Source organism: Alosa pseudoharengus, unplaced genomic scaffold, assembly GCF_046254945.1.
Source record: "Alosa pseudoharengus isolate Yale_2024_CS ecotype anadromous, Long Island Sound unplaced genomic scaffold, YU_APseudo_1.1 YU_APseudo_1.1_scf_3, whole genome shotgun sequence".
Classification (NCBI taxonomy): domain Eukaryota; kingdom Metazoa; phylum Chordata; class Actinopteri; order Clupeiformes; family Clupeidae; genus Alosa; species Alosa pseudoharengus.
Window position 1 is genome coordinate 41,841,066 of NW_027468718.1, and position 13,948 is coordinate 41,855,013.

Genomic DNA, 13,948 nt, shown 5'->3' on the forward strand with positions numbered 1-13,948 from the left:
ATACAAACTCTTACTTATCTTACAGACACACCTAGTGCACCATCAAGTCCAGAGATTGAAGACAAAACGAAGAACAGTGTTACACTTAAATGGAACCCACCAGAGAAAGATGGTGGAAGTCCCATCAAAGGATACATTGTTGAGTACCAGGAAGAGGGTGACCTGGAATGGAAGAGAGCAAATAAGCCAGAAAAGCTGATTCCAAGCACAACATTCACAGTTCCTGATCTCAGAGAGAACAGGAAGTGCCGGTTCAGAGTCATTGCAGTGAATGCTGCAGGCGAATCGGAACCAAGTGCAAGAAGTGGCGATACCATGGTTCAGGATGTCCTTTGTAAGTCTTTTGATAAGCGAGACATTATTGAAAATTTTTTTAGTGTGTATATCCAACTAATTATGAATTTTTGGTTCTCCAGTGGAGCCTACTATAATTGTGGATGTTGACGTGCAAGAGCTTGTGTCCATCCATGCTGGTGCACCCATCAAAATTCCAGCCACCATCACTGGACGCCCCATGCCTAAGTTCTTTTGGAACTTTGAAGGTGCTGCTGAAACTGAGAAAAAGAATGAAGTTCATACTCTTCCAGTGGACGTAGAGGTAAACAGATTTGGTTTAACCACCTTGTAGCAGCCAATAGTGTAATAACTGCCAATAACGTAATAATAGCCAATAACGTAATAATTGTAATGTAATAAAGCCGATAATGTAATAACTTGTCAATAATATAATGGAATTTCTGAACCAACCAATAACGTAATAACTTTTTTGCCAATAATGTAATAAGTTATTATTGAATAATAACTTATTACATTATTGGGTGGTTATTACGTTATTGGCTGGGTTAAAAAAATAAAACCTTTAAAAATGTAATGCAATGTAATGTAAATTACCTGATAATTAAAAATGTACCTGATGAAGGTCTAATTACACCATACCATATAAGATTGAACTTTAGAAAATTCCACCTTTATTCTCTCAAGTTCTTATATTTAAAGCAGCTAAGAGCTATAAGCTATAATGATATAATAACTTACTTTATTACATTGAAATTATAATGTTATTGGCCGTTATTACGTTATTGGCTGCTGCACACCTAGTTCACACTACAACATCAATTTGTGACATTTTCTTTTCAAACATAATTTACCAATATTCACAGGTACAAGACACTCAGACAACATCAGTCATAACAATCCCCGAGAGTAGACAGGCACACACAGGACGTTTCATCATCTCTGCTGAAAATGCAGCTGGACATAAGAATGTGAAGGTCCGGGTGGCTGTACTTGGTAAGTACAATAGATATACAACACATATTTTCATTTTTCTTTTCTGTTGTTTGATCAGGAGTTTGACAATATTTCTTTGTTATTTTATCTTTATGTAGATCTGCCAGGTATCATTAGAGACCTGAAAATCAGTGATGTCACCCGTGGCACATGTAGACTGTCTTGGAAACCACCAGAAAATGATGGTGGAGATAGAATCAAGAGCTACTTCATTGAAAGAAAAACTGTTGAGGGTAAAGCCTGGACCAAGGTTAACCCAGCATGTGCCAGCCTGTCTATGCTTGTCCCAGACCTCAGTGTTGGACAGGAATATCTGTTCAGAATTCGTGCAGAGAATAGCCTTGGATTTGGACCATACTATGAGACCATTACGGGAACCATAGCCAGGGATCCAATCCGTAAGTAAAACACTTGACTAATCAATTGTGCCATCATCTATGCAAAAAGGCATATCTTTAGAAATATGTATTTGTCCTCCCTTCTCCCCCCAGATCCTCCTGATCCTCCAACAAGAGTCAAAATTAGAGAAGTTCATAAGGGCACTGTCACACTGACTTGGAAGCCACCAAGGAATGATGGTGGAGCCCCTGTTACCCACTACAGTATTGAAAGGCTGTGGTGGGACACATGTGACACAGACGAGCAAGACTCATGGAGACGTATCAACCGTCGTGAAGTTGAGGAACTTACCTTCAAGGCTGAAGATCTTACTGAGGGTGGAGAGTATGAGTTCCGTGTAAAGGCTCACAATGAAGTTGGAGCAAGCAGACCATCTTCCACTGCTGGGCCCATCATTGTTAAAGACCAGACAAGTTCGTACATGACAGCACAACTGGCTTTCTATTCTGTTTGAAACGACATGATTACATCAATACCAATACTTTCTGTTGACATTCTTTCTTGATTATCTATTTCAGAGGCACCATCCATTAAACTCGAGGAATTCCTTGAAGTTGAACAAGGAGCAGACATCAGCATCGTGGCTAAAATCAAAGGGTGCCCCTTCCCCACCCTCACCTGGTTTAAGGCTCCAGCTCACAAATCAGATGCCAAGGTCGAGATGGAGTATGACGAGCACATCAATAAGATTGTGTCTGATGATAGCTGCACTCTGCTGATCCAGCAGGGCAAGAGAGAAGACACTGGGCTCTACACAATCACAGCCACCAACAGCCTGGGCAAAGCTTCCAAGGAGATGAGACTCAATGTCCTGGGTAAACCTACATTAATACTCTGAAATTCAACCGTCACTGTAATACATACCAAACACTGTAAGACATACATACCACGGTGTAAAAAGGTTTATGCCCCTTTCAGGACGTCCCGGACCACCATCTGCACCTATCAAATTTGAGGAGATCAAGGCTGAACAGATAACCCTGTCCTGGCTACCTCCTAAAGATGACGGTGGCTCAAAGATCACTAATTATGTGATTGAGAGACGCGTATCAAACCGTCAGACATGGATCCCTGTGACCAGTGAGCCCAAAGAGCGCATCTGGACTGTGGAGGGACTCATGGAGGGACATGAGTACATATTCCGTGTCAGGGCACAGAACAAATATGGAGTTGGTGACCCACTGGACAGTGAACCAGAACAAGCTAGAAATGTTTGCCGTAAGGATTATACATATTTCCAGACAATTGGAACTTGTTTTGTGTGTTTTTTTCAGGGTTAACTATTCTGAACCTTTCCCTGATTATGCTAATAACAAATGTATTTTTCCCTCCAAAAGTTCCTCCGGGCCAGTGTGAAAAGCCAACTCTTTCAAGTATCGGAATGGATTCAATGACTGTGAACTGGGAGGAGCCAGATACAGATGGTGGTTCCCCCATCACAGGCTACTGGCTTGAGCGTAAGGAGACCACCTCCAAACGATGGGTCAGAGTCACTCGCGACCCCATCAAGCCCATGCCGCTTGGTGTGTCACATCATGTGACTGATCTCATTGAGGGGTCTGAGTACCTCTTCCGTGTGACAGCCATGAACGTGGCTGGAATGGGACCACCAAGTGTTCCTACTGATCCAACCTTTGCTCGGGACCCTATTGGTGAGTGTTCAGTGGACAGTTGTTAATTGAATATGTTTCTCAAACTTCAATTCACAGTGTAACAAAACTTGTTTTTTTATTAGCTCCTCCTGGACCTCCTACACCCAAAGTTATTGACTGGACCAAATCTACTGTTGATCTGGAATGGATCCCACCACTGAAAGATGGTGGATCAAAGATTCAGGGCTACTATGTTGAGTACAAAGAAGAGGGCACCGAGGCATGGGTCAAGGTAAGTTTAAACTCTATGCACTTAAACTTAAACTTATAAACAAATACTTTTGCTCTGGTAATTCTTTGTAGTGTCTTTAAGAGATAAAAGTGTTTACCTGAACTGTACATTTATGAGTGTTTGTTTTTTTTATGATAAGGCCAAAGAAAAAGAAGTGAGAGGAACCAGATTTGTTGTGACTGGACTAAAGGAGAAAGGCCTTTACAAATTTAGAGTTGTGGCATTCAATATTGCTGGACTTGGAGAACCTGGCGAGATTCCTGAAGCTCTTGAAGTCAAGGACAGGACAAGTATGTACTTAGATTAATAAAGAATATAATATATAATACAATACAATACAATACAATACAATACAATACAATACAATATAATATGATGTGATATGATATGGTATAACTGTATACATCTGAGTTGCCAACCTGAAGTCTCTGACAATTTGGTTGATTCTTTAGTTGCCCCTAACATCGAGCTCGACCTGTCAGTGAAGGAGAGGATGGTTGTACATGCTGGGGGAGTCATTCGCATCCTAGCCTATGTGACTGGCCAGCCTCCACCCATAGTCACATGGAACAGAGATGATGGTGCTATACCAGTGGATGCTGTTGTTGAGACCACTGCCATCAGCTCCTCTATGGTAATTAAGCAGTGCACCAGGAAACACCAGGGAACCTACTCTATCACCGTGAAAAATGATGGTGGAGAGGTGAAGAGAGCCATCGTTGTTGATGTTCTGGGTGAGTAACAAGCAAATCAGCTTTTTTGGAACCCATTGTGTTTCTCCATGCTATGTCTGTTATGTTGGGATATCTCAAGGATATGACAATCTATTTTGCCAAAATCCTGCCAACCAAATTTATATGGCTGCCATTTTGGATTTATTCAGAAACTTTTAAAAACGTTTCCCAAAACCTTATCAAATCAAAACTAAATTTGTCACAGATCATCTGATGACCTTGAAACTGTGTGTGAGTGCTCATGGTCATGCCTTTGACATGCCCTGTTGGCCAACTATATTTCAGTATTAAAGTGCTTTTTTGTATCCACAGATGTCCCTGGTCCAGTGGGTATTCCATTCACACCAGAACACCTGACCAGTGACTCGTGCAAGTTGAACTGGCACTTCCCAGAGGATGATGGTGGTTCTGCCATCACCAATTATGTGATTGAGAAACGTGACGCTGAGCGCAAAGCTTGGACATCACTCCATTATACCCTCTCCAGACACAGTGCTGTGGCACACAACCTTATTGTTGGAAAGGCCTACTTCTTCCGAGTTGCAGCTGAAAATGCCATTGGACTGGGTCCATTCACCAGCACAACTGCAGAGATTATCATCAAAGATCCAATAAGTAAGTTGAAATATTGGGAAAGATTTACTGGCTTACAAATATGCCAAACCACCTTTACACAAATGAATTTTCTCTAATCACATCTCAATTCATACCTTATTTTAACAGCTGTGCCAGACCGACCAGAGGAACTTCAGGTGACAGCCATTACTAAAGACCACATCAGTGTCACTTGGAAACCACCAAAGAGTGATGGTGGTTCTGAGGTCACTTCCTACATTTTGGAGGCCCGTATGATTGGCAAAGACAAATATATCAGACTCACCAAAGAGAAACTGATGGACAGGAGGTACACCTATGATGGTCTGCGGGAAGGTGACTCTTATGAATTCCGTGTCAGCGCAGTGAATGAAATTGGGCAGAGCAAGCCATCCTTCTGTACTAAAGCAATCACATGCAGAGATGAACTAGGTAGGACTCTTTCTCTCTAAAATAACCAACTTCCTTATAAAGCAACATCTTTACTGAAATGTATGTCAGAGAGAGGCGTTAAAAGCACTGATATATTTGATTGGGTTTCTTTTGTTCAGAGCCCCCAACCATCGAGCTTGACTTCCGTGACAAAGTAATCATTCGCGTTGGTGAGAGCTGTGCTCTTCTGGGCCGGTACACTGGAAAGCCTGCTCCTTCTGTCACTTGGGCGAGAGATGATGAGGACTTGAAAGCAGATGAGCATATCATGTTCAAGAATACTCTGACTACCATGTGTCTTGGTCTCATGAAGGCTAAGCGTGAACACAGTGGCAGATATTGTGTGACTGTAGAGAACAGCACTGGGGCCCGCAAAGGCATTTGCAATGTCACTGTTGTTGGTATGTTTTTATTTTTCATATTATTATTGTTTCTTTAACATATAGCATTTCCCTATATGAATTTGATGTATAAGAGTACAACTGTTTATCTCTCTGTGAGCCCGAGATTAAGCAAAAATATGTTTTCTTTGCAGACCGTCCATTGCCTCCAGAGGGTCCAGTTGTCTTTGAGGAGGTCCATAGAGACCACATGGTCATTTCTTGGAAGCCTCCTCTTGATGATGGTGGATGCGAAATTTCCAATTACATTGTTGAGAAGAGAGATATCAACAGAGACATGTGGACTTCTGTCACATCTGCCACAACAAAGACAACATGCAAAGTGCCCAAACTCCAAGAGGGACGTGAATACATCATGAGAATCTCTGCCGAGAATATGTATGGCATCAGTGACCCACTAGAGTCTGAAGAGATGAGAGCTAAAGATCGTTTCAGTGCGTAACAAATTGTAACATGATTAAAAATGATATATACTGATATATACTGATAATATTCTGATTTGAATGAACCATGAACTAATTAAAAATATTGTTGTGACATTTTTTAGGAGTACCTGAGGCACCTGCGGAACCCACTGTGAGGGAGGTATACCATGACAACGCCCTAATCCTTTGGAACAGACCACGTGATGGTGGCAAGCCCATCATCAATTATATCCTTGAAAAGAAGGAGCCATCTGCAAAGAGATGGAGTCGTGCAACAAGGGATCCTTTATATCCAAACACTCAGTATCGTGTGCAGGATCTTGTTGAAGGCTGCCAGTATGAATTCCGTGTTACAGCAGAGAATGAAATTGGCATTGGTGACCCAAGTCCACCTTCAAAGCCGATCCTTGCAAAAGATCCAATTGGTATGTTTTTGTTTATGTTTGATCCTTATTTGAAATAGGGCATGGACTAAAATAGTTCTAATATAATTTCACACTTTATTCTTCTAGTTCTTCCAAGTCCTCCAGTCCTGCCAGAAGCTGTTGATAAGACCAAGGATACAGTGAGTCTGTCTTGGCATGTACCTCGTCACGATGGCAAAGGCAAACTCTTTGGTTACTTGGTTGAATATCAAAAGCCAGGTGCCGTTGAATGGCAGAAGGCTAACGAGACTCCCGAAGAATGCCCGGACACAAAGTTTGTAGTTACCAATCTTATTGATGGAAATGAATATAGGTTCAGGATCAAGGCTGTGAATGCAGCTGGAGCCTCTGATCCTGCATACGTCAAGCAAGACATTAAAGTCCATGACAGACTTGGTTAGTTGATCCTACATATCTAAAGCGATTTTAAGACATTTCAGCACTTTCAGATCAAAGCAGATTACTTTACAGATATTTTTTTTCTATCTACAGAGGCTCCTGAGTTGTATCTGGATGGCAATATGTCTCGTGACCATCTTGCTATGGTGGGAACAGACATTGTGCTTAGTGCTACAATCAAGGGTATGCCTATTCCCACTGTTACATGGAAGAAGAATGGCGAGGAATGTCCAGCTAAGTGCATTATTGGGGTCACAGCAACCGGAAGCAAATTGGAAATCCGTAACTGTGATCGCAGCGACAGTGGCAATTACACTATAACTGTGGAAAATGCAGCTGGAACCAAGACTGCCACTTGTGCAGTGCTCACCCTAAGTATGTATAAACTATCAAAATGTGTGTTTTAATGCAGCGTTTGCACTGCACAGTGTTCTGACAATATTTTGTCTCTCAGAAAAACCTGATCCTCCTCGCAATCTGACGATATCCGAGATCACTAGTGAATCTGCCTATCTTACCTGGAAAGCCCCAGAGGATGATGGTGGAGCTGTGATTTCCCATTATGTAGTGCAAAAGAAAGATGTTGCATCTGACCAGTGGGTGCCAGTCAATGCTGCCTGCAAGAAACTTAGCCTTATGGCCTTGTATCTGATGGAGGGAATTCAGTATTTATTCAGGGTGGCTGCTGAAAATCAATTTGGCAGAAGTGAATTCATTGGAATCAAGCAGCCTATTAAGGCTCTTGATCCTCTTTGTGAGTACCATTCAGAATTATACCACAATGGTTAATACATTATTTTACAGTTCTACAACAGAATGCTCTGTAATTACACAAATAATTGTGATTATTATCATATACTTATTTGCAGATCCACCCGGTCCACCAAAGAATTTGCATCATACTGATGTAGAAAAGACTGAAGTTTGGCTTCAGTGGGAGTGGCCAGAACGCACTGGAGGAAGTGAAATTACAGGCTTTATTGTGGAGCACCAAGAGGAAGGACAAACTGACTGGGTCACTTTCAAAACAGTCAGTGACGCTAAGACCCATGTAACTGGACTGGTAGAGGGCAAGACTTACAGATTCCGTGTAAAATCACAAAATGCCATTGGAATTAGCCAACCTGATACCAGTGTTCCAGTGACCTGCCAAGAAAAGCTTTGTAAGATATATTACATTGATTAGTCCATCCAATTTATCTCGCCATTCAATGCTTATTTCTTACAATACTTGACCTACATCTTATTTTACTGTGTTTATGCTTGAACTTTTCAGTGGCACCAGCAATTGAGGTTGATGTGAAGCTTATTGAGGGTCTCGTTGTCAAAGCTGGCGGCACACTTGTCTTCCCAGCTATCATGAAAGGAATCCCTACTCCTACAGCCAAGTGGACTAGTGATGGCAATGAAATGAAAACGGAGGGCAAATTCAAAATTGAAACTGAAGGAACATCAACAACCTTAAGCATCAGCGATTGTACTCGCGCAGACAGTGGAGAGTACATTCTGACCGTGGCAAACCCAGCCGGAAGCAAATCCGTTGCTGTGCACGCAACTGTGCTTGACGTTCCTGGTCCACCAATTGGTCCTGTCGCCATCCTTGAGGTTACTCCTGACCATATGGTCATCAGCTGGCGTCCACCAAAGGATGATGGAGGTACTCCATTGATGAGTTACGTAGTTGAGAAAAAGGATGTCAAGAAGCCTTGGGAGCCTTGGTCAGTCGTCAGCTCGGGAAGCATGAGCTTAAAAGCCAAGGTTCCTCGCCTGGAGAAGGGCCGTGAATATATTGTGCGTGTTCGTGCAGAGAACAAGATTGGTATTGGTGCCCCACTAGAAAGCCCACCAACCATTGCCAAACACATGTTTGATCCTCCTGGTCAACCGGGACCACCATCATGCTCTGATATCACTGAAAATGCTGTAACATTGTCATGGGAAGCACCTGAGTCTGATGGTGGCAGCCCAATCAGTGGCTATATTGTTGAGCGCAGAGAACTTACAGGCAAATGGATTAGGGTCAACAAGACCCCTGTCCTGGATCTGAGATACAGAGTATCAGGTCTTTTTGAGGGCAACAGCTATGAATTCAGAGTCTTTGCTGAGAACATTGCTGGAGTGAGTGTGCCTTCACTTCCATCTGAACCCATGAGGGCAAAGCGGCCTCTTGGTCGCCCTGGTCCTCCTCAGAGCCCCAAACTGAAGGACTGGAGCAAATCATATGCTGACCTAGTTTGGACCAAACCCACAAGAGATGGCGGCAGCCCAGTGTTGGGATATATTGTTGAGATCCAGAAATCTGGCAGTGCTCAGTGGGACAAGATTAACACAGATCTCATTCCAATCTGTGCATTCAGAGTAAATGGTCTTATGGAAGGCATGGAGTACAGGTTCCGTATCAGAGCTGCCAACAAGATTGGAGAAGGTGAACCAAGAGAGCTTTCTGAGACTGTACTTGCCAAGGATATCCTTGTGCCTCCTGAGGTCATTGTTGATGTGTCTTGCCGTGACCTCTTGACTGTCAGAGCTGGACAGATTATCAGTTTGGTGACTCGTGTGAAGGGTAGACCTGACCCAGAGATCACCTGGACAAAGGATGCAAGGGCGCTGGGCAGAGACAAGCGTACTGACATGAACACCAGCTACCCCTTGGCTGAACTGGTCATTGAAGATGCAGTCAGAGGAGATTATGGAAAATATGCCATTCTGGCTAAAAACAGCAGTGGCACAGCACAAGCCACTATTGTGGTCAATGTACTTGACATTCCTGGGCCATGCCAGAATTTGAAGACTGCATATGTGACCAGAACTTCCTGTATGGTTTCTTGGGAGAATCCAGAGGACAATGGAGGTACAGAAATTACAAACTACATTATTGAGTCCCGTCAACCTAGCCAAAGGAATTGGACCATGGTGTCAAATGACTGCACAAAACGTCTTATCAAGGCGCCTCTTGTGCAAAATTGTGAATATTTGTTCAGAGTTAGAGCTGCGAATAAGATTGGTGCTGGGCCATCAATTGAGACAAGAGATCCCATTCTTGCTGTTGATCCTGTGGACAGGCCAGGACCACCTGAGAACCTGCAGATTGCTGAAATTGGTAAAACATTTGCCTTCCTCAAATGGAAGAAGCCAGAGAACGATGGTGGCAGCCGCAACCTTGCCTATCATGTGGAAAAGAAACCTAAAGAGTCTGAGGACTGGGATAGACTACACAGAGGTGCGATTAAAGATACATTCTTCATGGTTGACAGATTAGCTGAAAATCAAATCTATCAATTCAGAGTTCAAACAAAGAACGAAGGAGGCGAGAGTGACTGGGTGACAACCGCTGAAACACTTATAAAAGAAGTTGTTGTGGAACCAAGCCTCAAGCTTAAGTTGGAGGGCAAAGTTGTGGTTAAAGCTGGTGACTCTATTGCTATTGAAGCTGAAGTCAGTGGAACACCAGACCCAGATATCAAGTGGACCAAGGAGGGTTCCACTATTGATTTGCACAGGAGCCCGAGGATTACAATTGAAGGTGGAGTTAAATACTCCAAATTCCTTCTTACAAACTCAAGACGTACAGATACTGGAAAGTTTGTTATCACTGCTACTAATCCTGGTGGAACTGCATCTGCCACAGCTGTGTTGAATGTGCTTGACAGACCTGGTCCAATAAGAGACCTAGTAGTATCTGGAATTTCTATGGACAGATGCACATTATCCTGGGAGATCCCAGAGGATGACGGAGGTTGTGACATCTATAATTACATTGTTGAGAAGTGTGAAACACAGAGAGGTGTCTGGTCTGTTCATTCGTCCGCTGTTATTACCAACTCTGCTTTAGTTGCTCGCCTTACTGAAGGAAATGAATACAGTTTCAGAGTGCGTGCAGAAAACAAGATGGGAGCTGGCCCTGCAGTTGAGAGTGAGTCCATTGTTGCAAGAACACTCTTCAGTCCACCTGGAGCCCCAGATGCACCAGAAGTTACCAAAGTTGGCAAGAATGAAATGACAGTTGTGTGGTGTGCTCCTACTAATGATGGCGGAAAGCCCATCACTGGCTATATTCTTCAGAAGAAGGAGCAACACGCTGTTCGATGGGTACCCGTGGCAAAAGATCTTTCTGATACGTCAATGACCGCGTCTGGCTTGCTGCCCAACCATGAGTACCAGTTCAGAGTCAAGGCTGTAAATGAAATTGGAGTAGGCAATCCAAGCAAGCCTTCCAGATCACTTGTGGCCAGAGATGCTGTTGGTATGTATAACTTTTCAGTCTATTATCTATATCTATTAACTCCCAACTTTTAGCATAAGCATATATTAAACTACATCACTTTTGCTTTTTAGGTCCCCCTGGCCCTGTTGGTCATTTGAAGGTGGCAGATAGCTCAAGATCATCTATTACACTTGGATGGACCAAGCCTGTTGATGATGGTGGTGCACCAATTATTGGATATGTAGTTGAAATTAGAGTCCCGGAAGCAGGCAAAAAGGCAGATGAGGGTTGGAAGAGGTGCAATGTTGCCGCCCAGCTGATTGCAACTGAATTCACGGTTTCAAGTCTGGACGAGAAGATGGCTTATGAATTCCGTGTTTCTTGCCAAAACCAGATTGGCTTGGGCCCAGCCACTAATCTTGGGGCAGCTGTTGTACCCAGAGAGGTTCTTGGTAAGTTAATGTTCTGTATTTAAAATCAAATTGATTTCACCAAATTGATTAAAGTATATTAAATTGTTCTTCACATTTCCACAAACAGAAACCCCTGAGATTGACATAGATGCTGACCTGAAGAAGGGCTTGACTGTCAGAGCTGGATGCCCAATTAGACTGGTGGCTACAGTCAGAGGAAGACCTGCACCAAAAGTCTTGTGGAGGAGAATGGGCATTGACAATGTTGTCAGGAAAGGTCATGTGGATATCATTGACACAATGACATTCCTTGTTATCTCTGACACTAATAGAGATGATACAGGAAAATACACACTGAAAGTGAACAGTCCAGCTGGGGAAAAGGCTGTTTTTGTGAATGTCAAAGTTTTGGGTGAGTTTGGGTAAATGGTGATGAGTATGCATTTAATGATTGTCTACTTCATTTCATTTTTAAAAGTATGCATTCTGACATGTATGCTATTCCTGTTAATAGATACCCCTGGACCTGTGCTCAATGTTGAAGCTACAGATGTCACAGTTAATTCCTGCAAACTTGCATGGTCTCCTCCTGATAATGATGGAGGCAGTCCAGTGACACATTACATTGTAGAGAAACGTCCAATTGACAAAAAGACCTGGGCAACTGTCAACACCAATGTGGATGTAGAAAAGACGGTTCTTAAGATAAGCAATCTTGTGCCAGGCACAGAGTACTACTTCAGAGTGACAGCGGCCAATGAGTATGGTCCTGGCGTGCCAAGAATATCTCCACAGTCCTATCTGGCATCGGATCCCGTCAGTAAGTATTACATGGGAGAAGGAAAAAAACTTTAATTTTCAAATCTAGCAATCCTTTTTAATTCTAACTAGTAACTATATTTAAAAGGAAAATACCATTCAGTAAAATGTATGTGTTAATCCTTCCTCTCCTCAGGCAAGCCAGACCCTCCAGAGAAGATCGAGGTACTGGAAATCACCAAGAACAGTGCAACAATTGGTTGGGTTAGACCAATGCGGGATGGAGGTGCCAAGATCGATGGATATGTGATTGATTACTTGGAGATTAAACCACCAAAGAAACCTAAACCAGCAGAGGGTGAAGCCACAGCAGAGGGTGAAGCAGTGGCAGAGGTTGAAGCAGTACCAGAGGGTGAGGGTAAGGCTGAAGCTGCACCTGCTTCTGCATCTGAGCCTGAGCCTGAGCCCGAAGAAGAAGAGGACGAGGACGGCAAGCCAAAAGAGTTACCTTGGACACCATACACAGTTGTCAAAGGTTTAAGCATTACTTTGGTTGGGCTTAAACTGGGGAAGCATTATAAGTTCCGCGTTGCAGCAAGAAATATCATGGGTTGCAGTCTACCAACAGAGACCAGAGAAGCACATGAAATCAAGGAACTATTGTGTAAGTTCTGTTTATTTACTGACATCCATATATTTTAAAGAAAAAACAGTCCCAGTGTCTGAAATGTAATGTTTTGTTTTTCAGTGGACCCCAAAATTGTCATGGCAGAAACACTGACTGCAAAGGCAGGAGCCAAACTAAGAGTAGAAGCTGTTGTTTCTGGCAAGCCAGCACCTGAGGTCAAATGGAAACGTGGAGAGGATGCTGTTGTCTCATCCAGCCGTCTTGCTGTGCACAAATCTCAAAACCTCTGTGTACTCATCATCAAAGATGTTTCAAGAACAGACAGTGGCCTGTATAGCCTCATTGCTGAAAACAGCTGTGCCACTGTGACAGAATCTATCAAAATTGTCATTAGAGGTCAGTAACCATTTTTGTACAGTTATGTCTTAAGAAGGGCACTTGGGTATAATTGTCTCGAGATAAGTGGTCTTTTTTGATGCAAGAACCCATTTGTATTGTGCACTGCAATCATTGTGATTATCATGTGAATGTGAAATTAAAAATGAACGTTGCAACAAACCAATAGATTCTAATGACAATTTTACCTGAAATCTTTCAGATATCCCTGGACCACCTGAGCCTCCATTTGAGGTCAGTGACATTGATGCCGATGCCTGCACACTGTCCTGGAATGCACCTTTGGAAGATGGTGGAAGCAAAATCACAAACTATGTGGTTGAGAAATGTGATATCAGTAGAGGTGACTGGGTCACAGCAGTATCTTCCCCTGGCAAGACTGGCTGTAGACTTGGGAAGCTTATCCCTGGAAAGGAGTATGTGTTCCGTGTTCGTGCTGAGAATCGCTATGGCGTCTCCGATCCTATTACATCTGACAGAATGATTGCCAAGTTCCCCTTCAGTAAGGAAATTATTTTTTAAGTAAGATTTCTGTTCACTCTTAGAATTATTTACAGAGGCTTTG

At 42.9% G+C, this 13,948-nt stretch overlaps 1 protein-coding gene across 20 annotated transcripts in view; it reads left to right on the forward strand.

The window, feature by feature from the left end:
- The window catches only part of LOC143100796 (titin-like), a 145,345-nt gene that overhangs the window by 81,606 nt on the left and 49,791 nt on the right, over positions 1-13,948 (forward strand). For all 20 annotated transcript variants that reach the window (XM_076264288.1, XM_076264298.1, XM_076264291.1 and 17 more), the window contains 27 exons: positions 26-334; positions 417-598; positions 1,161-1,290; positions 1,389-1,688; positions 1,782-2,102; positions 2,208-2,504; positions 2,608-2,907; positions 3,027-3,341; positions 3,425-3,573; positions 3,713-3,863; positions 4,026-4,307; positions 4,620-4,922; positions 5,031-5,333; positions 5,453-5,734; positions 5,869-6,168; positions 6,282-6,584; positions 6,672-6,980; positions 7,077-7,358; positions 7,438-7,737; positions 7,853-8,146; positions 8,260-11,226; positions 11,319-11,639; positions 11,728-12,012; positions 12,115-12,420; positions 12,556-13,023; positions 13,108-13,383; positions 13,586-13,885. In XM_076264288.1, coding sequence (XP_076120403.1) covers positions 26-334; positions 417-598; positions 1,161-1,290; positions 1,389-1,688; positions 1,782-2,102; positions 2,208-2,504; positions 2,608-2,907; positions 3,027-3,341; positions 3,425-3,573; positions 3,713-3,863; positions 4,026-4,307; positions 4,620-4,922; positions 5,031-5,333; positions 5,453-5,734; positions 5,869-6,168; positions 6,282-6,584; positions 6,672-6,980; positions 7,077-7,358; positions 7,438-7,737; positions 7,853-8,146; positions 8,260-11,226; positions 11,319-11,639; positions 11,728-12,012; positions 12,115-12,420; positions 12,556-13,023; positions 13,108-13,383; positions 13,586-13,885 — 10,335 coding nt within the window. The remainder of the gene's footprint in view (positions 1-25; positions 335-416; positions 599-1,160; positions 1,291-1,388; positions 1,689-1,781; positions 2,103-2,207; positions 2,505-2,607; positions 2,908-3,026; positions 3,342-3,424; positions 3,574-3,712; positions 3,864-4,025; positions 4,308-4,619; positions 4,923-5,030; positions 5,334-5,452; positions 5,735-5,868; positions 6,169-6,281; positions 6,585-6,671; positions 6,981-7,076; positions 7,359-7,437; positions 7,738-7,852; positions 8,147-8,259; positions 11,227-11,318; positions 11,640-11,727; positions 12,013-12,114; positions 12,421-12,555; positions 13,024-13,107; positions 13,384-13,585; positions 13,886-13,948) is intronic.